General features: G+C 39.5%; 2 protein-coding genes across 2 annotated transcripts; both read right to left on the bottom strand.

The window, feature by feature from the left end:
- Positions 1–3,389: 3,389 nt before the first annotated feature.
- Positions 3,390–15,584, bottom strand: LOC110066422 (NAD-dependent protein deacetylase sirtuin-1-like). The gene is made up of 12 exons (XM_089296794.1): positions 14,658–15,584; positions 12,618–12,703; positions 12,105–12,260; positions 11,110–11,262; positions 10,295–10,442; positions 8,838–8,917; positions 8,286–8,346; positions 7,769–7,836; positions 7,334–7,394; positions 6,551–6,819; positions 6,191–6,422; positions 3,390–5,172 (listed from the first exon to the last, which is right to left on the bottom strand). Exons 1-12 carry the CDS (start codon positions 14,968–14,970, stop codon positions 4,430–4,432), a joined length of 2,370 nt encoding a protein of 789 aa, XP_089152920.1. The 5' UTR covers positions 14,971–15,584; the 3' UTR covers positions 3,390–4,429.
- Positions 15,585–17,495: 1,911 nt separating this feature from the next.
- On the bottom strand, positions 17,496–25,864 carry LOC110066426 (ubiquitin-conjugating enzyme E2-17 kDa). The gene is made up of 6 exons (XM_020773655.2): positions 25,717–25,864; positions 25,442–25,505; positions 25,206–25,237; positions 25,005–25,082; positions 20,118–20,223; positions 17,496–19,017 (listed from the first exon to the last, which is right to left on the bottom strand). Exons 1-6 carry the CDS (start codon positions 25,738–25,740, stop codon positions 18,878–18,880), a joined length of 444 nt encoding a protein of 147 aa, XP_020629314.1. The 5' UTR covers positions 25,741–25,864; the 3' UTR covers positions 17,496–18,877.
- Between the last annotated feature and the right edge of the window lie 1,800 nt (positions 25,865–27,664).

Below are 27,664 nucleotides of genomic sequence, written 5' to 3'. Positions count from 1 at the left end.
ATCGCGAATTACAAGTTGCGATCGCGAGTTATAAGTTGCGATCGCGAGTTATAAGTTGCGATCGCGACTTATAACTTGCGATCTCAACTTATAACTCGCGATCGCGAGTTAGAAGTTGCCATTGCGAGTTATAAGTTGCGATCGGGAGTTATAAGTTGCGATCGAAAGTTATAAGTTGAGATCGCGAGTTAAAAGTTGCGATCGAAAGTTATAATTTGCGATCGGGAGTTATAAGTTGCCATCGCGAGTTAAAAGTTGCCATCGCGAGTTATAAGTTGCCATCCCGAATTATAAGTTGCGATTGCGAGTTATGAGTTGCGATCCCGAGTTATAAGTTGCGATCGCGAGTTATAAGTTGCGATCGCGAGTTATAAGTTGCGATCGCGAGTTATAAGTTGCGATCGCGAGTTATAAGTCGCGATCGCGAGTTATAAGTTGCGATCGCAAGTTATAAGTTGCGATCGCGAATTATAAGTTGCGATCGTAACTTATAACTCGCAATCGCGAGTTAGAAGTTGCCATTGCGAGTTATAAGTTGCGATCGCGAATAAGAAGTTGCCATTGCGCGTTATAAGTTGCGATCGCGACTTATAAGTTGCGATCGCGAGTTATATGTTGCGATCGTGAGTTATAAGTTGCGATCGCGAGTTAGAAGTTCCCATTGCGAGTTATAAGTTGCGATCGCGAGTTATAAGTTGCGATCGCGAGTTGTAAGTTGCGATCGCGAGTTGTAAGTTGCGATCGCGACTTATAAGTTGCGATCGCGAGTTATAAGTCGCGATCGCGAGTTATAAGTTGCAATCGCGAGTTATAAGTTGCAATCGCGAGTTATAAGTTGCGATCGCGAGTTGTAAGTTGCGATCGCGACTTATCAGTTGCGATCGTGAATTATAAGTCGCGATCGCGAGTTATAAGTTGCGATCACGAGTTATAACTTGCGATCGCGAGTCATAAGTTGCGATCACGAGTTATAAGTTGCGATCGCGAGTCATAAGTTGCGATCGCGAGTTATAAGTTGCGATCGCGACTTATAAGTTGCGATCGCGAGTTATATGTTGCGATCGTGAGTTATAAGTTGCGATCGCGAGTTAGAAGTTCCCATTGCGAGTTATAAGTTGCGATCGCGAGTTATAAGTTGCAATCGCGAGTTATAAGTTGCAATCGCGAGTTATAAGTTGCGATCGCGAGTTGTAAGTTGCGATCGCGAGTTGTAAGTTGCGATCGCGACTTATCAGTTGCGATCGCGAATTATAAGTCGCGATCGCGAGTTATCAGTCGCGATCGCGAGTTATCAGTCGCGATCGCGAGTTATAAGTTGCGATCACGAGTTATAACTTGCGATCGCGAGTCATAAGTTGCGATCACGAGTTATAAGTTGCGATCGCGAGTCATAAGTTGCGATCGCGAGTTATAAGTTGCGATCGCGACTTATAAGTTGCGATCGCGAGTTATATGTTGCGATCGTGAGTTATAAGTTGCGACCGCGAGTTAGAAGTTGCCATGGCGAGTTATAAGTTGCGATCGCGAGTTATAAGTTACGATCGCGAGTTGTAAGTTGCGATCGCGACTTATAAGTTGCGATCGCGACTTATAAGTTGCGATCACGAGTTATAAGTCGCGATCGCGAGTTATAAGTCGCGATCGCGAGTTACAAGTTGCGATCGCGAGTTATAAGTTGCAATCGCGAGTTATAAGTCGCGATCGTGAGTTATAAGTTGCGATCGTGAGTTATAAGTTGCGATCGTGAGTTATAAGTTGCGATCGCGAGTTGTAAGTTGCGATCGCGAGTTGTAAGTTGCGATCGCGACTTATAAGTTGCGATCACGACTTATAAGTTGCGATCACGAGTTATAAGTCGCGATCGCGAGTTATAAGTCGCGATCGCGAGTTATAAGTTGCAATTGCGAGTTATAAGTCGCGATCGCGAGTTATAAGTTGCAATTGCGAGTTATAAGTCGCGATCGCGAGTTATAAGTTTTGATCGCGAGTTATAAGTCGCGATCGCGCGTTATAAGTTGCAATCGCGAGTTATAAGTCGCGATCGCGAGTTATAAGTTGCAATTGCGAGTTATAAGTCGCGATCGCGAGTTATAAGTTGCAATTGCGAGTTATAAGTCGCGATCGCGAGTTATAAGTTTTGATCGCGAGTTATAAGTCGCGATCGCGCGTTATAAGTTGCAATCGCGAGTTATAAGTCGCGATCGCGAGTTATAAGTTGCGATCGCGAGTTATAAGTTGCGATCGCGGGTTATAAGTCGCGATCGCGAGTTATAAGTTGCGATCGCGAGTTATAAGTTGCGATCGCGAGTTGTAAGTTGTTATCGCGACTTATAAGTTGCGATCGCGAGTTATAAGTCGCGATCGCGAGTTACAAGTTGCGATCGCGAGTTATAAGTTGCGATCGCGAGTTATAAGTTGCGATTGCGAGTTATAAGTTGCCATCGCCAATTATAAGTTGCGATCGCGAGTTATAAGTTGCAATCGCGAGTTATAAGTTGCGATCGCGAGTTATAATTTGCGATCGCGAGGTATAAGTTGCGCCTTACAAACGACTTATCCATGACGGAAACGAAACCGACAAACGGACTTCTAACAGACCGACTTAACAATACACGGACCAAAAACTGACTTATTTGACCAACAATAGACGGATCGAAACCCACCAATGACTGATGACAAACTTTACACAAGTCTTTCAGCCGATACCATCATGGCTATACTGACCAATCACGTTCAAAGGATTAGACTTATAACATCATCGACTGACAAACACTATTCACTTGACTCTGAAGATGACTTCCGCTCAGGTTGTCGAAACGTCAGTCACCAACAATAGCTCTTTTCAGAACTACACTCACCGGCCAGACGATCACACTATACGAACTACTGATACTCCTGGGTTTAAACCATTTAATAACTTGACAAACTGTTGCGAAAGTCCAAGTCGGGCACTAGGTCAGTGAGATCGTTTCATTTATATTTCGTCATTTGTGTGAGCAATTCTGTAACTAGCACGCGCGTTTTTTAACCAAAGCAAAACTGAACAGGAAGCAGAAGGCAAACGTAAATCCAAAAATAGCTTTCTGAACTCCGCGTAATCAGAGAATTGTGTAACTGAAGAGGAGAGTTGGCAAAACGTCACTGCTGATTGATATACTTATGCTTTATCAAGCTTCCTCCAAATTGACACACACTACGGTATATCCTTCCCTCTTTTTTCCCGCGAAGTTTAGCGCTAAAAAATAACCTACTCGCGGGGAATCTGAACGCGCGCGTCGTTATACGAGATATGCACTTCTAGCATTATAATTTGCTTCTAGCAAACCAAGTTACAAGCCGATAATCTAGATTGTCAACAATTCAATTCTCAATGCACAGGCAGCACATAATTATATTTCAGATGGTTTATTTACAACTACTCTTTTATATGTCATTTCGTACTCGTTAGTCTACTGAAGGTGTGCGCCCCACCCTAGTCCAGCTTGAACTGTTTACGGAGCACAAAAAACGTCATATAATATACCTTTAGGTTGCTCTTATGCTTTCTGTTGCAAAATAACATGAATGTTATTAATTATGAGCGCGCGGTCCGTGTAGGGGAAATACTGGTCGAGTTTTCTTTTTTCTCCTTCTTCTCTTGTAAGTTTATGGCCTTAGTCGTGCCAAGGCACATAAACTCGCAAATTAAACAGCTCGATCAGTATTTCTTTTTTTTTTTCCTTTTTGTTTTTTTTCCTTCATCATGGTTGCCTCTTCCAGGCGTTCAATTAGTTCTGTCGCAGCGCGAAAAAACGACCGAGGGAAAAAAGGAGAGAGGCTTGGTGGGAGGAGCTGCGCCGCACCACGCCTCTCCCCTGTGTTTTCGCTCGCTGATTTTGGCGCTGCACCTCAACTAACTGAACGTTTGGAAGAGGCTATTATCATGGTAGTTTTTTTTTTTAAATTTTGCCTATAAATTAATGGAGCTATTTTGACAAAAGCGTGCGCCAAAAATAAACAGCATATACTTCGATTAAACGTCCGCTAGACTTAGGAAATTGTCGTTTTACTTAGAACAGAACGAAAGTAGAACTTGGCGGTGGGTAGCTATAAATTCGGGCAGCCCAGGGAACCAATCAAAAATAATAAAGATAAATACTGCATATTGTAATATATTGTACATTGACTATATTAAGACCCAGCTCTTAATTCAAATCTCAAAATTGTAAATACTGTCGTGCAGTACAGTATTGAACTATACAGGAGGGTTAAGTTACAGCTGTATTACAGTCGCGTCGCAGATGGCAGTTTTCCAGACCGTGTAGTCAAGATTTGTTTTATGCCCATTTGGCTAAATAATACCAAAAAATATATAATATATAATATACATAATACACATGTAAGAAGAAAATGCTTCTATAGTTCTTTACAGAATAAATAAACATTAACGTCATGAATGCAAAGAATCGGATTTCAGGGTAGCACTCGCATCACTGCTAACATCATCTTTCGTTCCCAACGGCACACAGTCGTCACCAGATTGGCCGCATTCAGAAGCACCTTTCTTTGTATCTTCGATGTGATCCTGATTTCCAGGCTCTGGATAATCTGGCTGTGGTGGCGGTCTATCCATGGTAACACCACTGAATGGTCGGTCAGTCAACAGCGTGTCTGCAGCAACTGACGGCAGGCAGCAAGGCTCACTCGAGCCCGGAGTGACTGGGTCATCAGAGCCAGCCGACAACAGACTGTTCTCCTCGCTTGCGCACGTGTAGCTGCTCAAACCTCCCAGGATTAGAGACAACGCCTGTTTACTTACTTCGCTATTGTAGATCTCTGAAGCTTTATCTGCATCGCCTTCATCAAAGCCATCGTCACTGGTACTGTCACTGCCGCTGCTGCCGCGAGTAACCAGTTGCCCATTGTTTGTTGTTGTTTGGAGCTTGTTCTCAGTGCTTCTGTCAGCGCTTCTTTCATGTCTCATCAGATCTTGAATAATGCCATCAAGCTGATCACCGCCAGCTTCGTTATCATCGATTTCTCCAACACTGTCACTGTCACTCCCCTCGCTAGTACTGTCCAAGTAGCCACTGATGTTTCTTGAGGGGGAGGGGGAGGGGAGAGGAGAGTCCATAACTTCAGCGCCATAGAAAATGTAACGACTTGGAGGCATGAAGAGGAATCGAGGAAAATCTGCAAAAGATGAAAAATGAAAGTAATGGGTTTGTTGGCGTGGAACGTACCATTCTGTGGCCACAATGAGTGCAGTTAACACTTACACATATTTCTTACAGCCCAGGTCAGTTTATATTACCTTGTTCCTAACGATAACGAAAAAAAAACTAATCAAAACAATAACCAATCAAGCGAGTTCCTCACCCCTCAGCCTATAACTCCGGAGGGGGGGGGGGGGGAACTCCCAGAAAAATTTGTTGGGGGTGTGCGGCCCTCTTCCGAAAACCCTTACCCTATTTATGGCCAAAATCTGCGATTCTCCCTACCCTAATTATGACCAGACCAAAAATTCGATACCCTATTTATGACCATTGCGGCTGACACAGTTGCCCTAAACATAAGTTTTGAAGTCCGGTTGTTTATGGTCTTATCGATAATGATGAAAAAGTTGCTTCTAAAAAACCCAATCCAAGTCTAGAGCACAAAAACCATACCTAATTTAAGAGCAAAATGGCCAAATCGATACCCTATTTATGACCAGAATGGCTGAAAAACCATAGCCTTTGGGGCCGCACATACCTATATAACCCATATAAGGGAGTACCTCCTCGGGCCTATAACAGCCTTACGCATTTAAAGACCCTGAACTATTCCCCGTGTGAAAAATTTCACAGCTATAGAATTTCTCCTGGAAACTTCTCTTTCTACTCAACACCGTTATTTGGATGTGTTCTAAATACTTGAAAGCACAGACTGATTAGTCTGCACGATCTTAATAACCTGTTCAGCTTTGTTCATTTTATCGTTGTGTAAAGCAACATGGAAACGACGCATTTAGGTGACACAAAAGCCCTATTTTCATACAGGGTCAATTGCGACAACTGCTATGAAAGTGCGACCATTTACTGTGACGCCATTTAGAGATTAACATGTTCCAGTACAGTTTGAAACAAGTAAAGCGCGAAAATAGCGAGGGTGGAGGAGAAGTGGCTAAGGGGAAGGAAATACAACAGATAAAGATTTTGTTTTCATCCACCTTCTTGGCATGGTGTGTCGTTGTTAGTAGAGTGCTCATTTTGTTGTCCAGCGGCAGAAGCTCTAGGCTGGTCTCTGCATGGCTCGTCACCAGTCTCTTCACAGCCACTGCTCTCACCGACAGTCACATGACCTTCCTTAGGGGGCAGCGGATATCCTCGACTGGCATCTTCACTTGTATTCTCTATATCGTGTAATACACTTCTTTCATCACTTTGTGCACTTTGTTGAGTCTGAAATTGAAAAGATGTTTTTAAATAATGGATCGGTTGTTAGATGTCAGAAAATGGTTTGGTGTATAGTTTTCACTTTGCTCATCATTACAACTTTCAAAAGCCATATATAGTCAGATGCATCTCACCCGATCACCATCAAGAGTTCCTGATACTTTACTCTCGACGACTTCTGGACTCTCCTCTGGAGTCACGTTAACCTTGTCAGGTGATGAAAGACCTCTCTCCACATAAGGCATCTTAAAATCGTCCAACAAACTGATCCAGGACCCGCCCAGTCGCTGGCATAGCTCAGAGATGATGACATCACAGTCACCCAGTAACTCGACATCAAATGTCATGTGTCTGAGCGGCTCTCTGTTGATAAGCACCTGTGGCACCTCAGGCGGCACATGACCTGTAGTGAATGAAGCCACAGGACACTTGCACAGTCAAGCTGACGACTAAGCAGCTAACAATGCCACTACGGTAAAAACAAGCTAGGTAGCCAGAGCCCATAAAGTGAGTGGGTTGTCCAATACTGTCGAATAGATCCTATCCACAAAACAGGGACTTTGATTCCATCGATTCGTTCTATTTATCGAATGGAGAATCTGACATGTAGAGTTGTTGTCTATCTGATAATTACATGCCATTGGGGTGACTCAGAAATATTTCACGACCTTTTGGTGCCCAAATGGAAGTGTCTTAATTGAACTGATTCGACCAAAAGATTGTTACCTTGCACTATCCAACAAGAAGAAATGTCGATCCGGCAATTGCATATGCCATTAGGGGGACTTAAAAATATTTCAGGACGTCACAGGTGGAAGTACCTGATCCTTAATATTGTAAGTGAAGGTAAGGCAGGCCGCCTCCAACATGAATTGTACAGTTATGAAAACAAGTGACCATTTGCTTTAGACACTTACTTGGAATTAACGCCACTGGTCTGACTTTCAAAGAAGAACCAATAACTATAAGAAGATCAACCTGAACAAAGAAGGAGTGATTAGCAAGGACTGCTTTAGAGATAGCCTGTGTACAGCCACCACTCCCCTCAGAAAGATCGGGGAGAAAGTCTCTCTCCCTAATTTTTTTTGAGGGGAGGGGGCGGCTGTACACAGGCTGACTTAGAGAGTGTCTGTAAAATTTTGTCACATGCACTTTTGATAGCAGATGCTAAAATAAAAAGGATAATGCAAAAATTGCATACAAATTTTATCAATACAGATTGTTTATTGGTCAAAAGTTAAGTACACCTACACTCTCACATCAGGTCTATGAAACCAAAAAAAATTCCCTCAACTATGTGAAGATTCTACAAAATTATTAGAACTAAACTGTCTAGTATCATAAAGGTATACCTTTTCAGAATCTTCATCTAGGTTGTGATAAAACTCAGATGGAAGACTCTCACCAAAGAATACAATATCTAGAACAACAGAGTCAAGGTACATGTACATAAATTAGCAATCGAAAAGGAAACAACTTGACTGGAAAGGGACTGATAATGTCCTAACCTGCGTATCTCTGTACAATTAATTTTTAGCTTGTAAATTCAATCAGGATGTATGTTGGGTACATGCTGCAGTCAATGAGCACAGCAGCACATGTACTGGAGGCAATCTAGCCAAAAAAAAGTCAACAGGAGAGTGAGTTTGCAGCAATGGATAAACCTCGCTTTCACCCAAAATCAAGTTTCATGGGTCACACAGACATAACAAAGCTGACTGTATAAAAATCTTCACATACAGTCCTTGAGTAACTTAAAGCTGGACTAAAAGTTCAAGAGTTCCAAAATGGACATCAGACATCTAAAGTTTCATTCTAAAGGTCTATCATCTTTCTACTATTTTTATGTCAACAATATTCAAAGGATACCAGGTTTCATTATGGCAAAACAGCTCCCATCTTGTGGGCATTTTGGGCAAAGAGGTATGACCTGAGGGAAGAAAGCCAAACAAGTTAAATGCACATGAACATAAAGCATACTATGCAGGATGGTTACTGGCAGAATCCACTCACAAGTGAAAGTGAAACAAATGTGATACTCAGAAGAAAATGCCTGGTTTTTAAGCTATTATTCATCGATGGTGTGCAACTCCTAAAATGCAAGCTTCTTTGATGTAGAAAAGGAAATCTCAGTGGTCATCTTGGTCCAGTTATGGTGGTGTTGTAACAAACTGCTGTGAGAATTCATTGTTGCTTTACTTAGAAGGTGGATGTTGGCATTAAGAAATTAGCAAACGGCACTTAGGAGTTGATATGTATTTCTCCTGAACAATGCATTATATTTTGTACAATTGAGACTTTGTTCACCATGCTATAAGAGAAGATTCCTAACGCTTCCAACAACATCTGTGCAGTCTGCAGTTAGTATACACATTTCATTGAACATTGAATTTTTATTTTACAAATCGAAAATCAACTAACTTGCTGAAAAATATCTTCTCTTATGGCCTCACAAGAAACTTGGTACTTGCAGCTTGTGCATGAAGCAGTGGAAAATGAGCCTGTGATGTAAAAAAACATCAATAATCATTGTTTTTTTTTGTAATAAAAATATTTATCCTCCTTTAAATATCATAAACTACTGATTGCTGATACATTATTTTAAAGGAGGTTACTCCAAAAAGCTTACTTATTTGGTCTTCACCTATAGCAAGTAACCAATCAGCTTTTCCACTCACCAAAGTTTCGGCCTCTTAAGTACCTACTATCCTGAAGAAATTCGTCTTAAAAGAAGCCCAAATTCAATTTCGGAGGCCACCATTTTGAAACCTTGCTTGGCAGCCAGGCAATGTTTATGTGACGTCATTCCATCTGACTCTAAATTGGCAGGAAGGAGAAAATCCTACAACTGACTTTGCATCCTTCACAAGGTCAGCAAAATGAATTTTTTTTCCCAAGTGATTATCCTCTTCACTGTCTTCACTACTTTCATTTTGGAGTTTGGGGCATGTTTGGCTCAAAATAATATGGCTCAAGAGCAGCCATAACCTAGAGTGGCAGTTAAAAGGCTTGTCAGAAGCCAAAATCTCTTGGATGGAATGATGTCATGAAAATGGGGCCTGGCTGAGTGAGTAATGTTCAAAATAGCGGCAACGATGTCGAATTTTGGGCTTCTTTGGAGACACATTTCATAAGAAAAACCTGCATTTTAGAGGCTGAATAAATTCTGTGAGTGGATAAACTTAGTGTGAGGTTTTTATTAGCATTGACAAAAAATATACAATCATATTTTTGGAGTGACATTCTCCTTTAACAAATAGAGGCATCCCATAAAGTCTGTAGTCTAGGAAACTGATGTTTAAAAATATCTTATTGGATGAGACTGAGAATGATAGTTAACATTACAAGGCCAAGGGTGTTAGTATCTGCCAAGTCTGAGGGCTGTCAGGTGAATACAATAACACTGTTTATCTGTTATCATGTAAATTACACATATTCTATTCCCATTTTGATGCATTAAAGATGGTGCATGTACAGTATTTGGAGACCCATTGAAATTGAAAGGTTGGTCATTGACAAGTGTTTCTTCCAAACAGTATCACTATGCATCATCTTAGTTTGGAAAAACCTAATTTGCATACACTTTCAAAAGTGTATGCAAATTAGGTTTTTCCGAATTAAGATGATGTTTAGTAAAACTTTCTTGGCTTCGGCAAGCAGAATTTCTCGGAAAAGTATCACTATGCAAATCACACTTGACTTCAATATTGGCAGAAACAACATGTATGCTACAGTAAGTCTATCAAAGATAGATCTCCAATGGTCATGACTCAATGGCCATTCCATTCATGAACATTGACAAGAAGTGTTCCATGGATCTGCACAGTAAATACACTATGACATTGTACAGTATTTATTAGTAAAATATCAAGGCTAACCATGGCACTGTATGACCCTTGATATGCCCACAACCTGTTCCAGAGTGTCAATATTCTGGGAATAGTTCTTCAGTAGTTGTCCATTTGATTCCAACTGCTTTATGAATCTGTGGCAAAGGGATGGTTTGAATTGTCCAGGGTATATTTCCTGAGGCCAAAGAGCAACCAGATTATTGCAGTTAGTATTTATAGGAATGCATGTATTTACAGCCCAGCCAAAAATTAATGTGCCAGCAGCCAGCAATTTTGCTACAGTACATCATTGGTTACTGTCAGTTCTTATCACTACCGGTAAATCCTAACTAAATATAACAAATCCATCTAGCCTTTACTGCCTACTATAGGTGTTACCTGGTCTGTTTCTATGAAACATTTTGACACTGGATGCATTTATTTCATCCATGACTACAATGTGGCTAAATTGAAGCTTACTTGTAGCCCCTTGTCTAGCCAGAAGACTACAGCTCTCATGAAACATGTGGCAATCTTAAATCTTTCTACAATGGTACAACCCTTATTAAGACTAGATACATGGAAGTCAAAGGGCCCCTAATAAAATTGCCCCTAGTCTAGGTGAACAAGAACTAGAAATAGACAGCTAATCAAGTTGCCTGCATGTGCACACTACTAAAGAACGCTGATGAATTGGGGAAAACTTTTCTTACTGGACACAGCGTGTAATCCCATTGAAGCTGCAGCGGGCAAGATAGTGCAATCTTACCTTTTCGAGTAGCCAATCACACCACGGGATCTGGTTCATCTTGCCTGTTCACCGAGCTAGCCATATAATACAGTCATGTATAGTGAATGCCTACCTTTGCAAACTTAAAGAATGGCCTTGGATTCTGGTAGAAATAGGAGATGTCAAACATTGCTTGAGGATCTGGTAGATCAGGATACTCCACACTTAATTTGGCATATACACCATCTCGGGATCTAAAGTCAGGGATACCACAAGATACAGACACCTGCAAAGCAATCGGAATTATGAATGACCACAAAGGGAGTCTTGCTACACCTATGCTCTAACTTCATATTGCAGTCAGTGGTACATAGTGATCAAGACAGTATCTGAATTAAATACTTGGAAGTAAGGTCTCAGACAAAAAATAAACTTATGGTACTGTAAATCCAGCTACATATTGTTAACAATAATTGCTACAAAATTACGTAAATTATCATTAATAATGTATGTACAAAGTCTGTGTAAAAAGGACCCCCATATAGAAAGGACGGGGCTGCTCGTCAGAAATTTTGACAAGAACCCCTAAGAGGTACCAAGAACCTGTTTTGTGGGCGTGGCTTGAAATTTTTTTCACCCCTAAGAGGTACCAATTCTAAACAACAATACCCTAGAAGGTACAGCAGAAGCTTCTGCTGTGGACCTCTTGAGGCTGACCACCCTAAGAGATACCAAAACTGGTTTTGTAACCCCCAAAAGGTACAATGAGCACCCCCGCCCTTTTCATATGGGAGTCCCTTCCCCCTTCCCTCCCAGGGTAAAATCACCAAAGAATCAATTATTTTAAATCCTCTGGACAGATCTAATTTAATATTTAATCAATATCATGCTACTATAACTAAGCATGATTAGTGTTATTGAAAACTTGTGGAATGTCAATGACTTGCTGACATGTCAGAGCCACACAGTTCACACTTTTTCCTTGACTAGGTCAGGCCAACCAATCAAGCATTTACACTGTAGTAAGATTTAAAAAGTGTGATACCGATCATGTCTACAAATTTCAAGGATAGACAAAAAATACTGATACCTTTATTTACTTAATCTAATTTTTATTAATTAACATACCCCAGCCCCTGTTAAAACAATGATGTTCTTTGATCCTCTGAGAAGTTCTACAACATCATCAAGAGAGTTGACATGGTCAAGCTTTTGTCTTGGTGTAGGCTCAGTGAGGATATCAATAATGATTTTCCATAAAGTTGCCCGATCTAAGTTGGGAGGCTGAGGAGAGGAAAAATTAGCATGCATTTCAATAGGCCATTTCTGAATTCAGTACCTTTAAACTCTTTCTCACAGTGATCATCCTTTCATATGACAATGGGACTTCATTCACATAAAAATTCAATGCAGTTGCTAATGCATCAGGTTACAGAAAACACCTCCACCTCTCACAGAAAAATCAAAGAAATTTTGTGAAGGGGGTAAGAAAGGTCTGTTAAAAAAAAGCCTTCACTGTCAAATGAATAAACTTCCTGAAAAGATGGGTTCTGATACCAAGGTTGTTTTCCAAAGGGAATTGTGTGTCAACAAAATTAAATGATAGCTCATAACATTCTGCTTGTAATAATACTGGCTTACCAACTGAGCATGGGGCACCATATAGGCAAGTACATCTTCGGGATTAACATCAAGATTCATCTGCCGTTGAATCCAGCCCATAGGACCTTGGAAAACAAAGACAAAATTCTTGGTCTTGATCTATTTGAAACTGTTGTACATGTTATATAAAATCTGTTTAAACACGGAGTGATCCTGTAAAAGACAAGGACACGCCACCTTTGAAGCACTTTGTTGGCTTTTTTGTGCAATGGTGGATAGCCGAAATAACGGTCGCATAACATAGAAGTCATGGAGAAAAAGGATTTTTTTCGTTAAAACAATGGACTCATTTACGTAGAGTAGTATAAGGTAAATGGTAAATATACAGTGAAAATAAAACTTATATTAACACTTTAGAAGATGCCTTTTGAAGAACAAAAAACAATGAATTATCTTCGTCACTTCATGGAACATTCAAATTTTGCCGCTAACTAAATAACAAAGCTGATGCCTGCGATCAACGGACACAATGAGCTATCTGTTTCCATTTATCTCAGCATGCCGAGAATGAAAACAAATCTCCTAAGAGGTGATTTTGGTTAGCCAGTGAACACAGATGGATTTTGGTGGGATATTTAAAATTATTCAGATTTATGAGCGTAATGATGGTGCAAACAAAATGCAAATTGAACAATGCTGAGTTATTCCTCAAACTATATTCAGAGCAAAGAAATTGTAAAACAAAAAGTACTATGAAGAAACAAGAAAACTTGCAAAATGTCAAAGTGAGATTTCACTTGAATATTGATGTTAGAAAGAAGAAGGAAGACACATGGCTGAATGCAATAAAAACAAAAAATTGCGTTCGTAAAAGGCCAACTGAATATTAGCAGCAAGGGTACAACAGCAGCCAATGTTCACCTCATGGAATCTCTTTTAGATAACTGGCTGAAGAATAACCATATTACTGTAGATATAATATATAACCTTCGCAGTCTGCTTGTATCTTTTACGAGCTTTAGTTTCCAAACTTATTTCACAACCACGTTAATCCTCGAAGGAGCAAAGACACTCTGGCATCAAAAGAACTAGACACAGCATTTTATAAATTTGGGTGAACAGCTCGAATTCATATGATAGGCTTTTGCAAGTGGAGGAACAAAATTATGAACTTGAAATTAAAAAAGTCAATTTTCTTTGTCAACAGTTCTCCTGAAGCTATTGTTCATTTAGTTCAAAAGGCATTGTTTACTTGTAAAATAAAACAGAAAATTACACCTGATCACTCTACAGAATTTTGTGGCAATGTGCTAAAATTAGACCTGAATAAAAAAGCCAATCAAATGGGAGCATTGGTTGTCCGTTGGGATTTGTGATTAGCAGGCTGAACACCTCAGCCTCATTATATAGTATCACTCTGTGTTTAACAGGTCAACTTTAGGACACAAGCTTGTTGTTCTTTCATTGAGTCTGGGGGTTGGGGGGGGGGGGTTAACTCCCATATGAAAAGGTCAAGGATGCTAGTCGTCTCGCTTAGGGATATAAAGGATTCTAGCCTCACTTAGGTCATTCATGAAATACTACTACTTTAAGCTGTCTAAGTATCTTTAAGGGTGTATTCAAAGAAATAAGAATAAAAAAATGCTCTTATTTCTGTTGTTAGGCTCGATTTCTAATGGTCTCTCGACTCCGGTCTACTAGCGTGGAACAGTGGCTGGTAATTGAATCTATTCTGTTTTAAGTGGTATCTTTTAGGAGTCAAATGCAAACTACCTGGCCACTAATTAGCATTTCAGTGAACAGTAATGGCTTCTATTGTTAACTTTAAATGCCTTGCTCTTGTACAAATTACTCTATGAAATGCAAATTTGAAGTGGCCAGGTATTCTGCAAGAAACCGTAATTTCTCTTCTAAAAGTTAGAAACCGTCATTTTTTGTCAAAAGGATAAGTTCTGGTTTAACTGATGCAATTTAAATGCGATCGTTGACTTAATAGCATCAAAAACAAAATGGCGGGCATGAAAAAATTGACAACGTTTAATTTTGTGGAGGATTTTTAGATAAAATATTACTTTTTACCTGCTATTGGTTGATAATGGTGTTCATCTTGATTGTTTAAACCATCTTCGACACTGTAACATGTCGGAAAGTCTTCACTTTCTAGTCTTTCGTGCCCAACATGTCCGACACATTGTTCACGTGACATCGTTTCGGTTGATAACTTTTCCTCACTAGCACCCTCTTCAATTACGTTGTGACGCGAAATAGAACTAACGTACGGTTCAACCTTATCAGAATCACCGACAGAGCTATCTTTTTGATCAAAAGAACTCTCTAACGACAAACGAGCTCGCTTCGTTGTAGTGACTTCTAGCTCGCCACGATCCGCCATCTTGGATTATGACTAGTTTCAGGCTCCCTTGACGCTCCTTTTCATTTACTTCAGACAGGTTGTCACACCAGTACAGTATCACGCGTGTGTCACGCACACGAGACAGTTGAATGGCGGTAAAACGCAACTGCAAAAGGCTTCTCGATGTCGACGTCAATGTATGGATCAGGAATTGAAATGAGGCGCAAATTACCCGATTTCGAAGAGCGATTGTATCTTGATATAAATTAGTTTCCTTATCCACAGCAACAACAACAACAAAAAAAAACTAACCCTAAAATTTATAACTGTCATTAGCCTTGCCAGGCCTATGCCATTGATCAAAACGCCACCCGCAGTGCATAGGTAAGAGGTCACGTCAGGTCCCGGTTTCCCTAGCATGATCTAGCATGCTGTATTTACTTAAATTAAGTGCCGCCCCGATTCCCGGCCCCCATTTTGCTTGTTATTATTTACAAAACTGAAATGTTCTGATTTTTTCGCAGAACGCCGTTATCAAGAAAGCGCCGCCCTCGAATAAGCACCACCCAAAAGGTCCAAGACCCGGCAAGTGCAAGCCAACCCCTTTTCGGAGAAGCAAAAAAAACAACAACAACAACAGAAAAGAAAGAAAGAAAAGGAAATTGTGAATATTATGGTAGAAGCGAAGGCAAAAAGTCTTGCAGTTACCTCATTGTAATCTCCACTTTCAGGCGTTCCAAGTATTTCTGGCGTAACAGTTTTAAATTGAGCTCTAATTCTTTAGTTACAACATTTTGGAGGAATGCCCCGTTAATTCTGCAAACCCAAGGTACTAGCCACCGCCCTCCCCACCCTAGCTTCCCCCGCTAAAAAACCCTGTATCTGCCCGTGCGCGCAATGCGTCTGCCAACGCCTCACGCAACGCTTCTTCTGGGGAGAATCACTGCGTGACTCGGCGAAGGTTATTATCCCAAGTGGGGAGCGTGAAAAAGTAGGCATTCTGGACAGGCCAAACACAGCTTAAAATCATGATCATATTTTCACTTCAGTCGGCCTAATCAGTAATAATGGGCTACTAACATCCAGTGTGTGACTTAAATTCTCTAAAAGTTCAAATTTATTGGCACTCGTCATGATTATACATGAAGCTGTGTATGTAGCTAAAGTGCTTGGCCATATTCAGGAGTCATTTACAATATTTGTCATTATTTGTGCTCTATATTTTTTCACCAATGCACAGACAGACATTTTTTCTTTCAAGTTTATCAGGCGAAAGCTGATTCCAGTACAGCTACACTATTATTTGCTAACCATCAACTGCAAAAAATATTAACTACCCTCCCTATTAACTACATGAACAGCCAGGGAGCACTGTGCACTAAGCTGCACCTAAATCTCAGTACTAAGTGTTGCTAAATGGTTGTACAGTGGAGCCCCGTTAATCTGGTCACCGACAGGCCACAGAAATCTGGCTGTATTAACAGGATGGCCGTTTTCTAAATAAGAAAATGACTGAGCTTTTGTTCGGGCCAGAATAAGGTGGCAGTATTAATGGCGTGGCCGTAAGGCAGGGTTCCACTGTATATTACTACACTGCAGAGGAAATCTTGGGCTTAAATATGATGCTTGGTAAGCTTCTTGTCAATCATTAAGAAACAGAAAATGCGCACAGCCGTGTCTACACAGCATGGTGCAAGTGTCTGGGTTCAATCGTTCTTGAAAGTTGATCAGCACTGAACAGTTATCAGGCCTCAGGGTTTTTCAAGACATAACAACAGAAAAATTCCAACCCTTAAAAAATGTGCTAATGTTGAAAGATTAAATATCTCATATAAACCAGAAAAGACCTAGCATTATAGGCAGACTTTCTCCAAGCTCATCCTACACTTCTACCATTGACAAGTCTCTTGTGCAGCTCTTTTGGGTCGTCAGGAAATGCTTTTCACAAGCAGAGAAGTGTTGAAAGGGAGAAGCATTTTGTGATCCCAATGAAAGCTGCAAGGGAGACTATCCATTTAGGGGGAAGAAAGATTGGAGGATGATCACAAAGAGAATCTGGGCAGAACGATAGAAAAGCCTCTGGTTTTCTTAACTCATGAAGAGAACACTGAACAGGTGACTGAGTGAACCTACAAACGTAACCATACAAAGCCAAGGAATTAATCAAAATCGTGAAACTTTTATGTTCTTCCAGTGTTTGCACCAGTTTATGTAAAGGAAACATTGTTTTCAATCTCTTAAATTATAAAATAACGGTAAGATTTCTAACAAGACAATACAACCATGTTCGATTTCAGAAGTAGAAAACATTACGATACTTCTTTCTGAGCAGAAGTCTAGATGAACTTGAAACATCTGTGAAAACATGCATGTAAGGTCTTAAAAAAGTCCATCACACTTTTATAACTAAACAAGGAGAAAATGTACTCTATTTCCTAATTCTATAGTTATTTCATAAAGTGCTTGCAATAAGCAAGCGTTTTTAGACAAAGGAAAAGCAAACAACAAATAGGCAAAATAGAAGGAAAATCTGAGGTGTAGTGCAAGAAACCAAGTCACAGGTATTGAGTCAATTGCTAAATTATCTGTTTATTCACAACATCCATAGGCGACAAAAAGACAACTTAGTAACTGCTCAAGCTTAAAGTTATTGCACTTGTGGTAATCTTAATTATCCTTAGCAATAAAATATAAGCAGGGGGTTCCTTGGCATCTAACCCATTCACTGTCAGTTACAAGCTATACTGTTGCCAATTTACAGACGTAAACTGGATTTACAACTAATACAAAACTGTGATAGTAAAAAAGTAGGTTTTAACACTTTCAATGTCACAAGCAAGCAACACCTAACTTCTTCTTAGAGATACCTTGAAACCAAAGAAACTACTACAGTTAACAAAATACATCATTCTGTACATTACCTGCTACTTAATCCTCAGAAAAAAACAGTGTAAAATAATTCACAACATTTTAAGGAGAATTTAGATGTTGAATGTGAGGCTGAAAGTGTTGATATTATTAACAATCACTGCATATGTACACGTACAAGAACACTCACAAAAAGCATCACCACTAACAAACATTTACTGCACTATATGTGCATTAATCAAGATCTGAATTTGATAAATGGACACATGAACCACTACACCAGAAAACAGGCCCATTTCAAACAGTAATTCAAAATGGTTACGGTACTATTCCTGTTTTCATTATTAACTGTGTGAACATGAGGTACAAAAAACGATGGCCTCAATGGGCATCAAACATGTCATGACTGGTTAACAAATTTTAACCTGTACGGTGCATTAGGCCAACATTTGGTCCCATCACCGTCAACAGCAATGACTCTGGTTTACAAATATGGCCTGAAAGGATTTAGATTTACTCAAACTCTCAGCCATGATGGCATATGGTTTCATGGAACTTGAGTACTAACTGACTCACTTCAAGAATTAATACCTTCAACCTTCAGAGCCATTTCCACTTAAGTGTCAAAAGTAATATGTATTTCCTTTGGTTTTGCAAATTACACTTAAAAAAACTCGTGCCACTTTGTCTTCCAATCAGAAGAAAAACCAAACCCAATCATGACCGGTTCAGTTGTGTTTTCTCGTGTTTTGTGAAAGTTGAATGTATTTGCTTTTAGTCTTGATTGGTTCACTGGATTATCTTGGTAATTAGTGTTAATCACTTCATGTTCTGATAACCACTTAGGTAATGTTTTTGTACCAGGTGTTCAAACTCAATCCCAACATCATTGAGCGACATGTCATCAAATTGATGGCATCAATGAAAAATTACTACAGAATTACGACAATATGCACAAACAAAGTATTTGACATAACTTACAGGACACAGGACTTAAAATAACCTTACACATAACAATAAGTTTAGAGCACACAGCCAAACTTCTTGCATGACAGGAGAAAGTCAGGTCCTTCAAAGTTCACATGGCATACTTTCGAGTCCATTCTGTAGCTAATCTCTCATAATTACCCTTGTCTGTTTTATAAATCCGGGCTATTTCTGGCACTAAGGGGTCGTCAGGATTTGGATCAGTGAGCAAGGAACATATTGACAGAAGAACTGAAACACAAATATAACCAAAAACTTAAACCATGTAAATCTTCATTATCTGCAGGTATTTTGCATGGCTCCACAGATCACAAAATGGAGGTTGGGTGCCTGAGACATCCAGGATCTTCCATTATTAGCAGCCAGCTCTGATATGAAGACTGCTCGCATAATTGGAATAAACCTGGTAACCCAACCATGAGCCCCCATGTGAAAAGAAAAAACAGGCACCAGTCACACTGAGCCAGAGGGAGGAAAGGGGTGGGAACAGCCCCTAGGAGGACCCCCTCCCCTCAACTGCAAGTACACTTATGCGAGAACTCTTTGAATGATGGGCACTTTTCCACAATCTCGTGGTTCACACAGACCTCAGACCATTTTATCCAAGGACTATTTCATGACTTTTCAAGGACAGTTCAAGGGTTGTCTAATACTTACCACTTGTTCAAGTCATGAAGGCTTTGATTCAAGCAGTTCAGGCTGTATGACTCGTACAGGTTGTAAAATAAGGCTTACCATTTGTACAATTGGTTCAAGTGGTGAATGTGGTACGTTTCAGTGAGATAAAAGAAAGTACTACTTGGTACATTACATCTTATGATAGACACAGAATATTTCAGCTCAACTTTGAGGAAGTGGCCTTGTCAACTCATGCAACTGGCAAAACTGCATTTCATTATAGACATTTCAGCCTATCTTTATTATTTCACTGACAAGTACCACATCCACTACTTGAAGCAGTCGTGCCAATTGTAAGCCTTACTTTATTACTCGTACAAGTCTTGGCACTTGAATCTTAACCTTCAGGACTTGACCAAGTAGTGGGTATTGGACATGCATTGAACAATTCAGCAATAACTGAGAACTTGTGGTGAAAAATGCTTCGACTTTTCATGGAGAAAACCAGACATTTTCATTTTCAAGGACTTTTTTAAAGACCACCTCACACTTGTACTTATCCACTTCAAGTATGGTTCCAAAATAAATGGTTCACATATTTGTCATTTCATAAGACCATTACCACAAAAAACACAAAGTGAAACATTGTAGCACATGTACATTATAACATTAAGCAATCTGCAATTTTCAAGATATTCAGAAAACACTCTTACCTTTAGAAATTGTAAGTGCTGGACTCCACTGAGATCGTAGGATATCAAGACAAATACTGCCATTTGCATTTATGTTGGGGTGATATATTTTTGTAGTAAAGGATACCTAAAAAGAATTATATAGATTAAGGATGGTGCCTACTAAATAAAAAGGTCTTTTCCCCATCTTACGACCATACATATATGTAGGAAAGTATCTTGGCGAGGGCTATTGGAATCCCGCCCCTCCCCCCCAAAAAAGGGGGGTACCCACACATTTTTCAGAGACAGCCTTGAATCTCAAACAAAAATCATAATAACAGCATTCCTTTTTAAAGAATAAAACACTTTTTCTTCACAGATTTTCTTAGAATTCTCTTTTCGGTACAGTGCAACTCAGAAATAAGCAATATGCATAATTTGCTTCAGCCATAAACGCACAAGTACATGCATACACATATACATTACATGCGCTTATGCTTCGTTAGCATGTATGAGCTAACATTTTGTTTCTTCTTTTGTTGACAAGTCATTGTTGTTTTCAATGGCTTGATGATGACAGCTTGCCAGAGAGACCAACACAGAGAGTTTAGTTTTGAACTGTCACTTAAATAAATAGATAGTAATCTGCTGTCGGATCAACAATCTAAAAATAAACATTCCCATCTTCAAAAGTTTGAACAAACAATTTGTGCCAAGAGAGAATATTTTATGACGGATCGATCCGCAGACTATATTCACCGTTCAATGTGGGCCACAACACAGAAAGTTTCCTTGCAAAAAAATTATAAACTTAAGGTACACTGCATGCCACTGAAAAGTTGCTGAACAATCCTTTCTTCAAAGAGAGAGTATTTAACCACTTGAATGAATGATTTGTGCCAAACAGAGCTGGGGATGTTGTCCTCACTCAACTGTTCTTCAACTGATTGAGGCATGTTCAGATAGTTTGGAGAGCACTCAAGAAGCTAGAGTTGTTCTAAGCTGCACCTTGAACAACTCTTGTTCTTCTCTAATGCCCTCCAAACTTCCTGTATGTATCCGTACCTAGACATGTACACGCTTAGCATAAAACAATTCATTCAGGGTCCGAAATTGCGCCTTCCTGGTCGCCAATGCAACTAAAAATTTTGCGCTGGTGACCAGAATTTCACAACTGGTCGCCAGCGGGCGATTAACTATTTCATGCCACAATAATTATACAAACAATAACTTTGATTTTCAGCCAAATCGATTAAAATAAAATTCAAAGCCACCCGCCAATTGGTCACTTTTTACCTTACTGCTGCTTTTGAAGTACAAAACCGATTTTCCTGTTATTATAAATCTACTACAACTTTTCACAGCCAAGATCAGTGCAAAGCCTTGCCGTCATGTTTTGTCAGTGGTTTCCCGTAACATTCGTATTGCGGGCGCAAGAGGCCGTGCGTTCTTTGGTTATGAATATTTATCCAGGCGATGTGGTGTCCAAAGATGTTCTGAAATCTTTCCGTAATTTGTTACAAAGTGGAGACGGAACATCCGTGGAGAAATTAGTTGAAGATTTAGATATTCTCTGGGTGTCTGTCAAAGTGGTCAAAAGATGATTTCAGCACTGGTTTGATTCCTGATGACATCCACTGCAAAGATTTTGCTGGCAAGAACGGAAAAATGTGCCGAGATGGACGGGGAAGGAAACCATCCGATCAAAAAGTCTTCAGCTAAACGCAAGACGAATTTTCATGGGTGGCCTTGACAGAACGTGAAAGGAAAGATCGTTTTGAACATAGAACAAAGAACCAAACGCCAGTTTTTCAGTTGGGTACATTTCCTCTCCAAAAGGTAGAGACAAGAAAAGGTATAAAGTTGACTTGAAACATTTGGCAGTCACACGAAACTGCGTATATGGCCAGCATTCGATTCCTTCATCGTGGTTTTTCAGTGGTAGGTGTATAAATAATCAGCATGTTTGTATTTAATCTTATTCGTTAGTGAAAAAATCAACATTGAGGCCCCAAATGCATTCTCTTCGTTCCGATTCTTAAAAGAAAAATTGGCGACCAGAATTTTCCATCTGGCTACCAAAAATTTTGGTTTGTGTTTCGCTGCGAAGGAAAAATTTTATTCACACTTTTTGGTGACCAAATTTTTCCCTATGGCGACTGAAAAAAAATTTCAGTCGCCAGTTGGTGCCTGCCTAAAAAAGTTAATTTCGGACCCTGTCTTTACTGGTGCATATGTCCTAATGTGAGGTACCTTTGCTATTGTGTTGTTCAATTCACCTTTATAAGTGGTACTTTTGTCATTATTTGTGGCACTTGTGCCATTATAATCATTTCCCATACCATATGTGGTGTGTTTGTCACTATGCGTGGTTCAATTCACCTTTATAAATAAGTGGTACTTTTGCCATTATATAAGGTACTTTTGTAATTATATACAGTCCTTTTATCATCAAATGAGGTAGTTATCCCTGGCCATTACATACACTGCTTTATTATGGTAAAGTTCATGTTCTGAGGAGATCTGGACACAAGATTATCACTGAATGTACATAGCAATTTGGCCACCATTGTGTCTGTTGCAATGATCTACATGTACCTACATAATCATGAAAATTATATTATGAGATTATAGACCAGTGTCAACATTCTTAAAGCAAATTGATTTTAAAAATCTGTTAGCAAAAGCAAAACATTACTCCAGACCTTGCTGGCAAGTTGTCAGCTTATGATTTGAAAACACCAAAATGTATTATCATGGTCACATAGACCCCTGCAACAGACACACAATCATGGCTAAATTGCATCACACATTCAATGGTAAACACATGCCCTGATCTCTGCAGGCTCATCATAACAAAGAAAACAAGGCATATAACAACAAACAAACAACAGATAATGAAAAGATAAAAGACTGTATGTAATGACAAAAGTACCACATATAATGGCACAAAGACAAGTATAACAAAAAGCACTAGCTACAATAACAAAATACCACACGTATTATCAAAAGCACCAGATACAAATATGACCAACCCACCACATCAGGGGTTTCATTAAGGGCTGGCAGCCATGCAAATTGACCAACTGTGATGATGATTTTGCCTGCCTGGCTTGACCATCAAGAGGAAGGATTTTTAATAAAAAAGTTCGCTTTAAAACGTTTTGCCTGCCTGTGAAACCCAGTTGCTCTCCTGCTGGAAACATTAATGAACCCCCTTCACATATAATGCCAAAAGTACAACACCCTGTGATAAAGGGACCACATAAAAACTGATGATAACCTGAACCACACATAAGGACAAAGGGACCACATATGACCAAAGCACCAAAAATAATGATAAATGCATCTCATTTAAAGGATGATCACCTCACATATGACAAACATACCACATATTTAGGTATGTTATATAATGTACACAGTACCTCATAACAAATGGGCCACACATTCAGAGGATATTACGGGAGGACAAAGGACAAAGGAACCGCATATGACCAAAGCACAACAAATAATGATAAATGCATCTCATTTAAAGAATGATCACCTCATATATGACAAACGTACCACATATTTAGGTATGTTATATAATGTACAAAGTACCTCGTAACAAATGGGCCACACATTTAGAGGATATTACGAGACAGCGCAAAGATATGAATTTTACTTTCAAGTGGTAAAACTACGTTTCACGAAACAAGTGCAGCCAGTTTACAAAATATTGTTTTTGACACAATAATACAAATTTCAAATAAATTTCATGTAATTTTCCTTTTATTACATAGAATAACTTCTCACTTGCCATTTTCACTGTCTGTTCTTACAAACAACTGAGGAAAAGGGTGAAATGGCATCATCTATAACAAAAATTTTGCCTCTTGGGCTCCAAATGTAGTTTCATATGGATTTTACAAGTGGTGTTTTTTCCAAGTAAAGCACTCATGGTTATATAATAAAATGAGATAACCACTTCATATAATGAAGAAGATTACCACAAGACTGCGTTAGTATACCAGGGGCAAATACTTATAAATAACCAGGAGCCTATATTAGCCGAGTCCAACTGTGCATATAACTTAAAAGTTAATTTACAAATTGGCAATGAAGATGGTTTATTCAGGATAACCAAAACATGTCTGTTTCTCTTTGGAGTAATCTACTGTGTCTTGAAATTTTTAACAGTGTTAGAAAATCTTTGGACACCTTCAGAAATTGTCATATCCTCCAAATAAGTTGCAAAAATCCTGGGATATATCAGTTGGCAAGTTAAGTACGGGTACTGATTACTGGGTTGTTGCTATTCAAATTTAGAGAATGTGAGGTTTAGAATCATTTGTTTTGGAAAAATACAAGCAAGACCCACATGCATATGTAGTGATTGATTGAGCAATACTAAATATTGTCGACGTTTGTGACCTTTTAGAGCGATCAATGGAAAGAAATCAAAACTTCCAATTCTTAAATTTAAGTCCAAACATCATAACACAAATTTTCTAGGGGAATCAAGTTGAACCTAGAAATGCATCGTAATTGTACTGCCGAAGATGTAAGCTAAATGCGTACAATACAATTTAGTCTCAAGTTTATGTACGAGGTCATGGAGGCGTCGTAACTCTGTAAGTCGTTATTATATCAATTTGCTGTAGGAAAGGATGCAGAAACAATAATCCAATACCTCAAGGTCAAGCAAAACCATTTGCTCGCATGGTGAGCTAAGCAAGAGATCTAGATATGAGCGAACGAAAAACCGGAAGAATGCTGGAAATGAACGCACGTAAAACAGATTAGACTACTGTTTGCATGTCACAAAACTCTACCGTTCCTAGCAGTATGTTTCTTTAGTACTAGAGTATGACTCTAATACTAAAGACAGGCGGTATTATAAACTCGTAAACTAAAAGGTTTGCATAAAATACTCTAGTTGCCTACCTTTGGTGGTTTAAATGGATAATCTGTAGGAAAATGTATCGTAAGGAAAAATACTCCACCTTGGTACGGACTTTCAGGCTGTTGGCGAAGAAACGAGAATCGAGAAAACTTAGCACTACATCTAAGCAACAGCATCACAATATTGCTCATCGAGAATATTTCAAAAGTACTTCAGTTTCAAAAGAAGTAAGAATTCCTCACCGGACCCATGATAGTCGCTTGCCAGTGAAACACTTCATAGTTCACGCGATGCCAGAGTGTAAAAAAAAGACATTGTAATTAGAGTAAGTTCATACATAAATAGCAGAAAGTCTGCTGAAAGAAAAAGAAGAACTCACCAGCCAAAATACTCCAGCAACAGTAGATTAAAAGGTAAGAACGATGTAAGTTTACTTATTAAAAGTTCTTTCTGAAAAAAGTCAATGAAATTCACTTACAATCATCCCCGACCGGTCCTGCGGAACACTGTGCCGGAGGATCACGTCCAAGATCTTGAAGTTCCTGAAATATCAGAGCAAAATGCAAACATTGAAAAGTAACCAAAGAGTGGATGTTCATCGTCTAAACAAAGCATGAATACTCTTGACAACCACCACGAAAAGCCACCTCGGTCGGCCATACAGTTCACGTCGAGGGTAACCATCTTTGAAAACGTAAGGTTTTCAACTATCAAACCTCAATAAATTGCGATTGAAGAAACCTTGATGCTTACTTTATTGATCCGTTTTAACGCCATCTTCTTTGAAAGCTATTATGCTGTCGAAAATTGAACGAAAAGCCAAATTCTATGGTGCGATTTAGATCCCAAACTTCCTGTTAATGGAGACCAGGACGAAACGTGTGAGCTAGTTTTGCCTTGTGCCATTGGCCAAAAGTTGATCACATGACCTGCACAAGCCGGGCTAGTTTTCAGTCTTTTTTATGGGTGTTGTTTCTCGTGGTATGACGTATGGCGTCATTGCAAAGTCACGCTCCTATTTTATGACTCGTTGATAATTAATTCAAAGTATTTATGCATTAAGTTAAAGTACTGAAGCGAAACTGCAGGACTAAAGAAGAGCTTGTAGCATTCTTCTCTTTCAGGCGCTCAGTTTTGTTGGTTAAAATCAAATGGAGATGTAAAATTGGCAATACGGGCGACAAACGGACGCCGAAAAAGAGCCGGAAAATAGCGCAACAAATAAAGAGCTACACAGGGGTCGACAAGGAGATGAGTGGACTGCCTAGTTGCAGCTGCGCTAGCAGGAAAGCTTAAGATTTTTAGCACTGCTGCGTAATTTTTTTGTAAACTTTTGTGACATATACCGAGCCATCCTACATACCGATTTTAGAAGCCTAAATATTTACCATACCGGGTCGTGCACCCCTAGTGTTAAACCAGGGCAGGGGTGTAGACTGGCTGCGAGACCGGCCTTGAACCCATTGAAACTTTTAGAAAGAAACAAGTAGTGGTACTGAAATTAGATCTCCGAAACCGGAACAGCTGGGTTGACTGTGCTCATATGGAGAGCCCTGCCCGAAGCCACCCGGAAGTGAAGCCCAAGAACGTATAGGATAGAAGCTCTCTTTGACAGTGTTCAGCCAAATCAACACCATGGAGCTCTACCAAACATGTGTTAGTGGTTCTTGGCGGCACTGACAAAGATTATCGTAGAAGATTATAAATGAGCAAAAAGCGGGACTGATGTTCACCTCGAGAAAGGACGAGGGACGTCGTTAACGTTAATTCTAGTCTGTATTCGGACGCGTACTAACGTCTCATGCTCCGAGGCATTTTACAATAATTGAAGAAATTCTCGCGCGCTCATTGGCTAAGTTTCATTGTCAATAACCGGACAGACACATAAATTTATAACTTACGCGATGCGTCAACGAGCGAGAGCGGACAATTTGGCAAATTGTTACTATAGAAAACAAATTGACTTCAGTTTTTCATGCGTCTGTCCTGTTATTGACAATGAATTTCGTCATAACATTGTCAAAGTAGTCAGCGAATCCACTAGGCTACTCTGGATCCACAGCTCGTTTGATAATGCTATGACGAAATTCATGATCAGTATCAGGACAGACGCATAAAAAGCTGACATCAATTTGTTAATTTGACCATCTCACTTTTTCACCTTACAGTAATTGTCGCTTCTTCTATTGACCAAGTTCATCGACAAATACGATAAGTTTCCTACTGAATAAATCCAGTAGGACATAAATGAGACGCTAGACCTGCAGAACGACATATTTTTTTCCACCAGTACGGGAAATAAGACCTACAAGCTTAGGACTTGAAGGTAAGACAATAAACGAAGAAAACAAACATTTTTGAGCCACTACCCCGGGATATTTGAACAACTAGTTTTTCCCAGCCGTAGGGCACTCGCCAGTTTGTCTAAACAAAAGACAAAAAACATTTTCTGGGGATCGGCCCGATAAATTCGCTGAATTTTTGGTATAATCGAAAAAAAAAAAACGCAAACAAATCTACCATAGAAATTGTCATAAAACGTCCGAACCACATCTCATGACGTCATTTATTTGATCAATAAGGGTGTCACAAGAGTGTGGACCATGAAAATCCGGTCGATGTACATGCACTGAAATTTGACTGGCTGACAGCGAATTCACTAAGCAATCCAAGCAATAGGTCATTTCCGAGTTTACTATTG

Source organism: Orbicella faveolata, unplaced genomic scaffold (assembly GCF_042242905.1).
Source record: "Orbicella faveolata isolate gen_17 unplaced genomic scaffold, um_ofav_v1 contig_1, whole genome shotgun sequence".
Taxonomy (NCBI): domain Eukaryota; kingdom Metazoa; phylum Cnidaria; class Anthozoa; order Scleractinia; family Merulinidae; genus Orbicella; species Orbicella faveolata.
The sequence above is the reverse complement of the archived record's forward strand: the minus strand, read 5'-3'. Positions and strand labels throughout refer to the sequence as shown.

Bases quoted from the DNA above. Each gene is read 5' to 3' on its own strand.
- LOC110066422 (XM_089296794.1), bottom strand. From the start codon at position 14,970: ATGGCGGATCGTGGCGAGCTAGAAGTCACTACAACGAAGCGAGCTCGT. The intron at 10,443-11,109 runs GTAGGCATTCAC...CTTTGGCCTCAG, and splicing joins CATTCTTTAAGTTTGCAAAG to GAAATATACCCTGGACAATT. The intron at 8,918-10,294 runs GTTAGCCTTGAT...TTTACATCACAG, and splicing joins AAGGGTCATACAGTGCCATG to GCTCATTTTCCACTGCTTCA.
- LOC110066426 (XM_020773655.2), bottom strand. From the start codon at position 25,740: ATGGCGTTAAAACGGATCAATAAA. The intron at 25,506-25,716 runs GTAAGCATCAAG...CTGATATTTCAG, and splicing joins CGTTAAAACGGATCAATAAA to GAACTTCAAGATCTTGGACG. The intron at 20,224-25,004 runs GTAGGCAACTAG...AATTCTTTTTAG, and splicing joins ATCCATTTAAACCACCAAAG to GTATCCTTTACTACAAAAAT.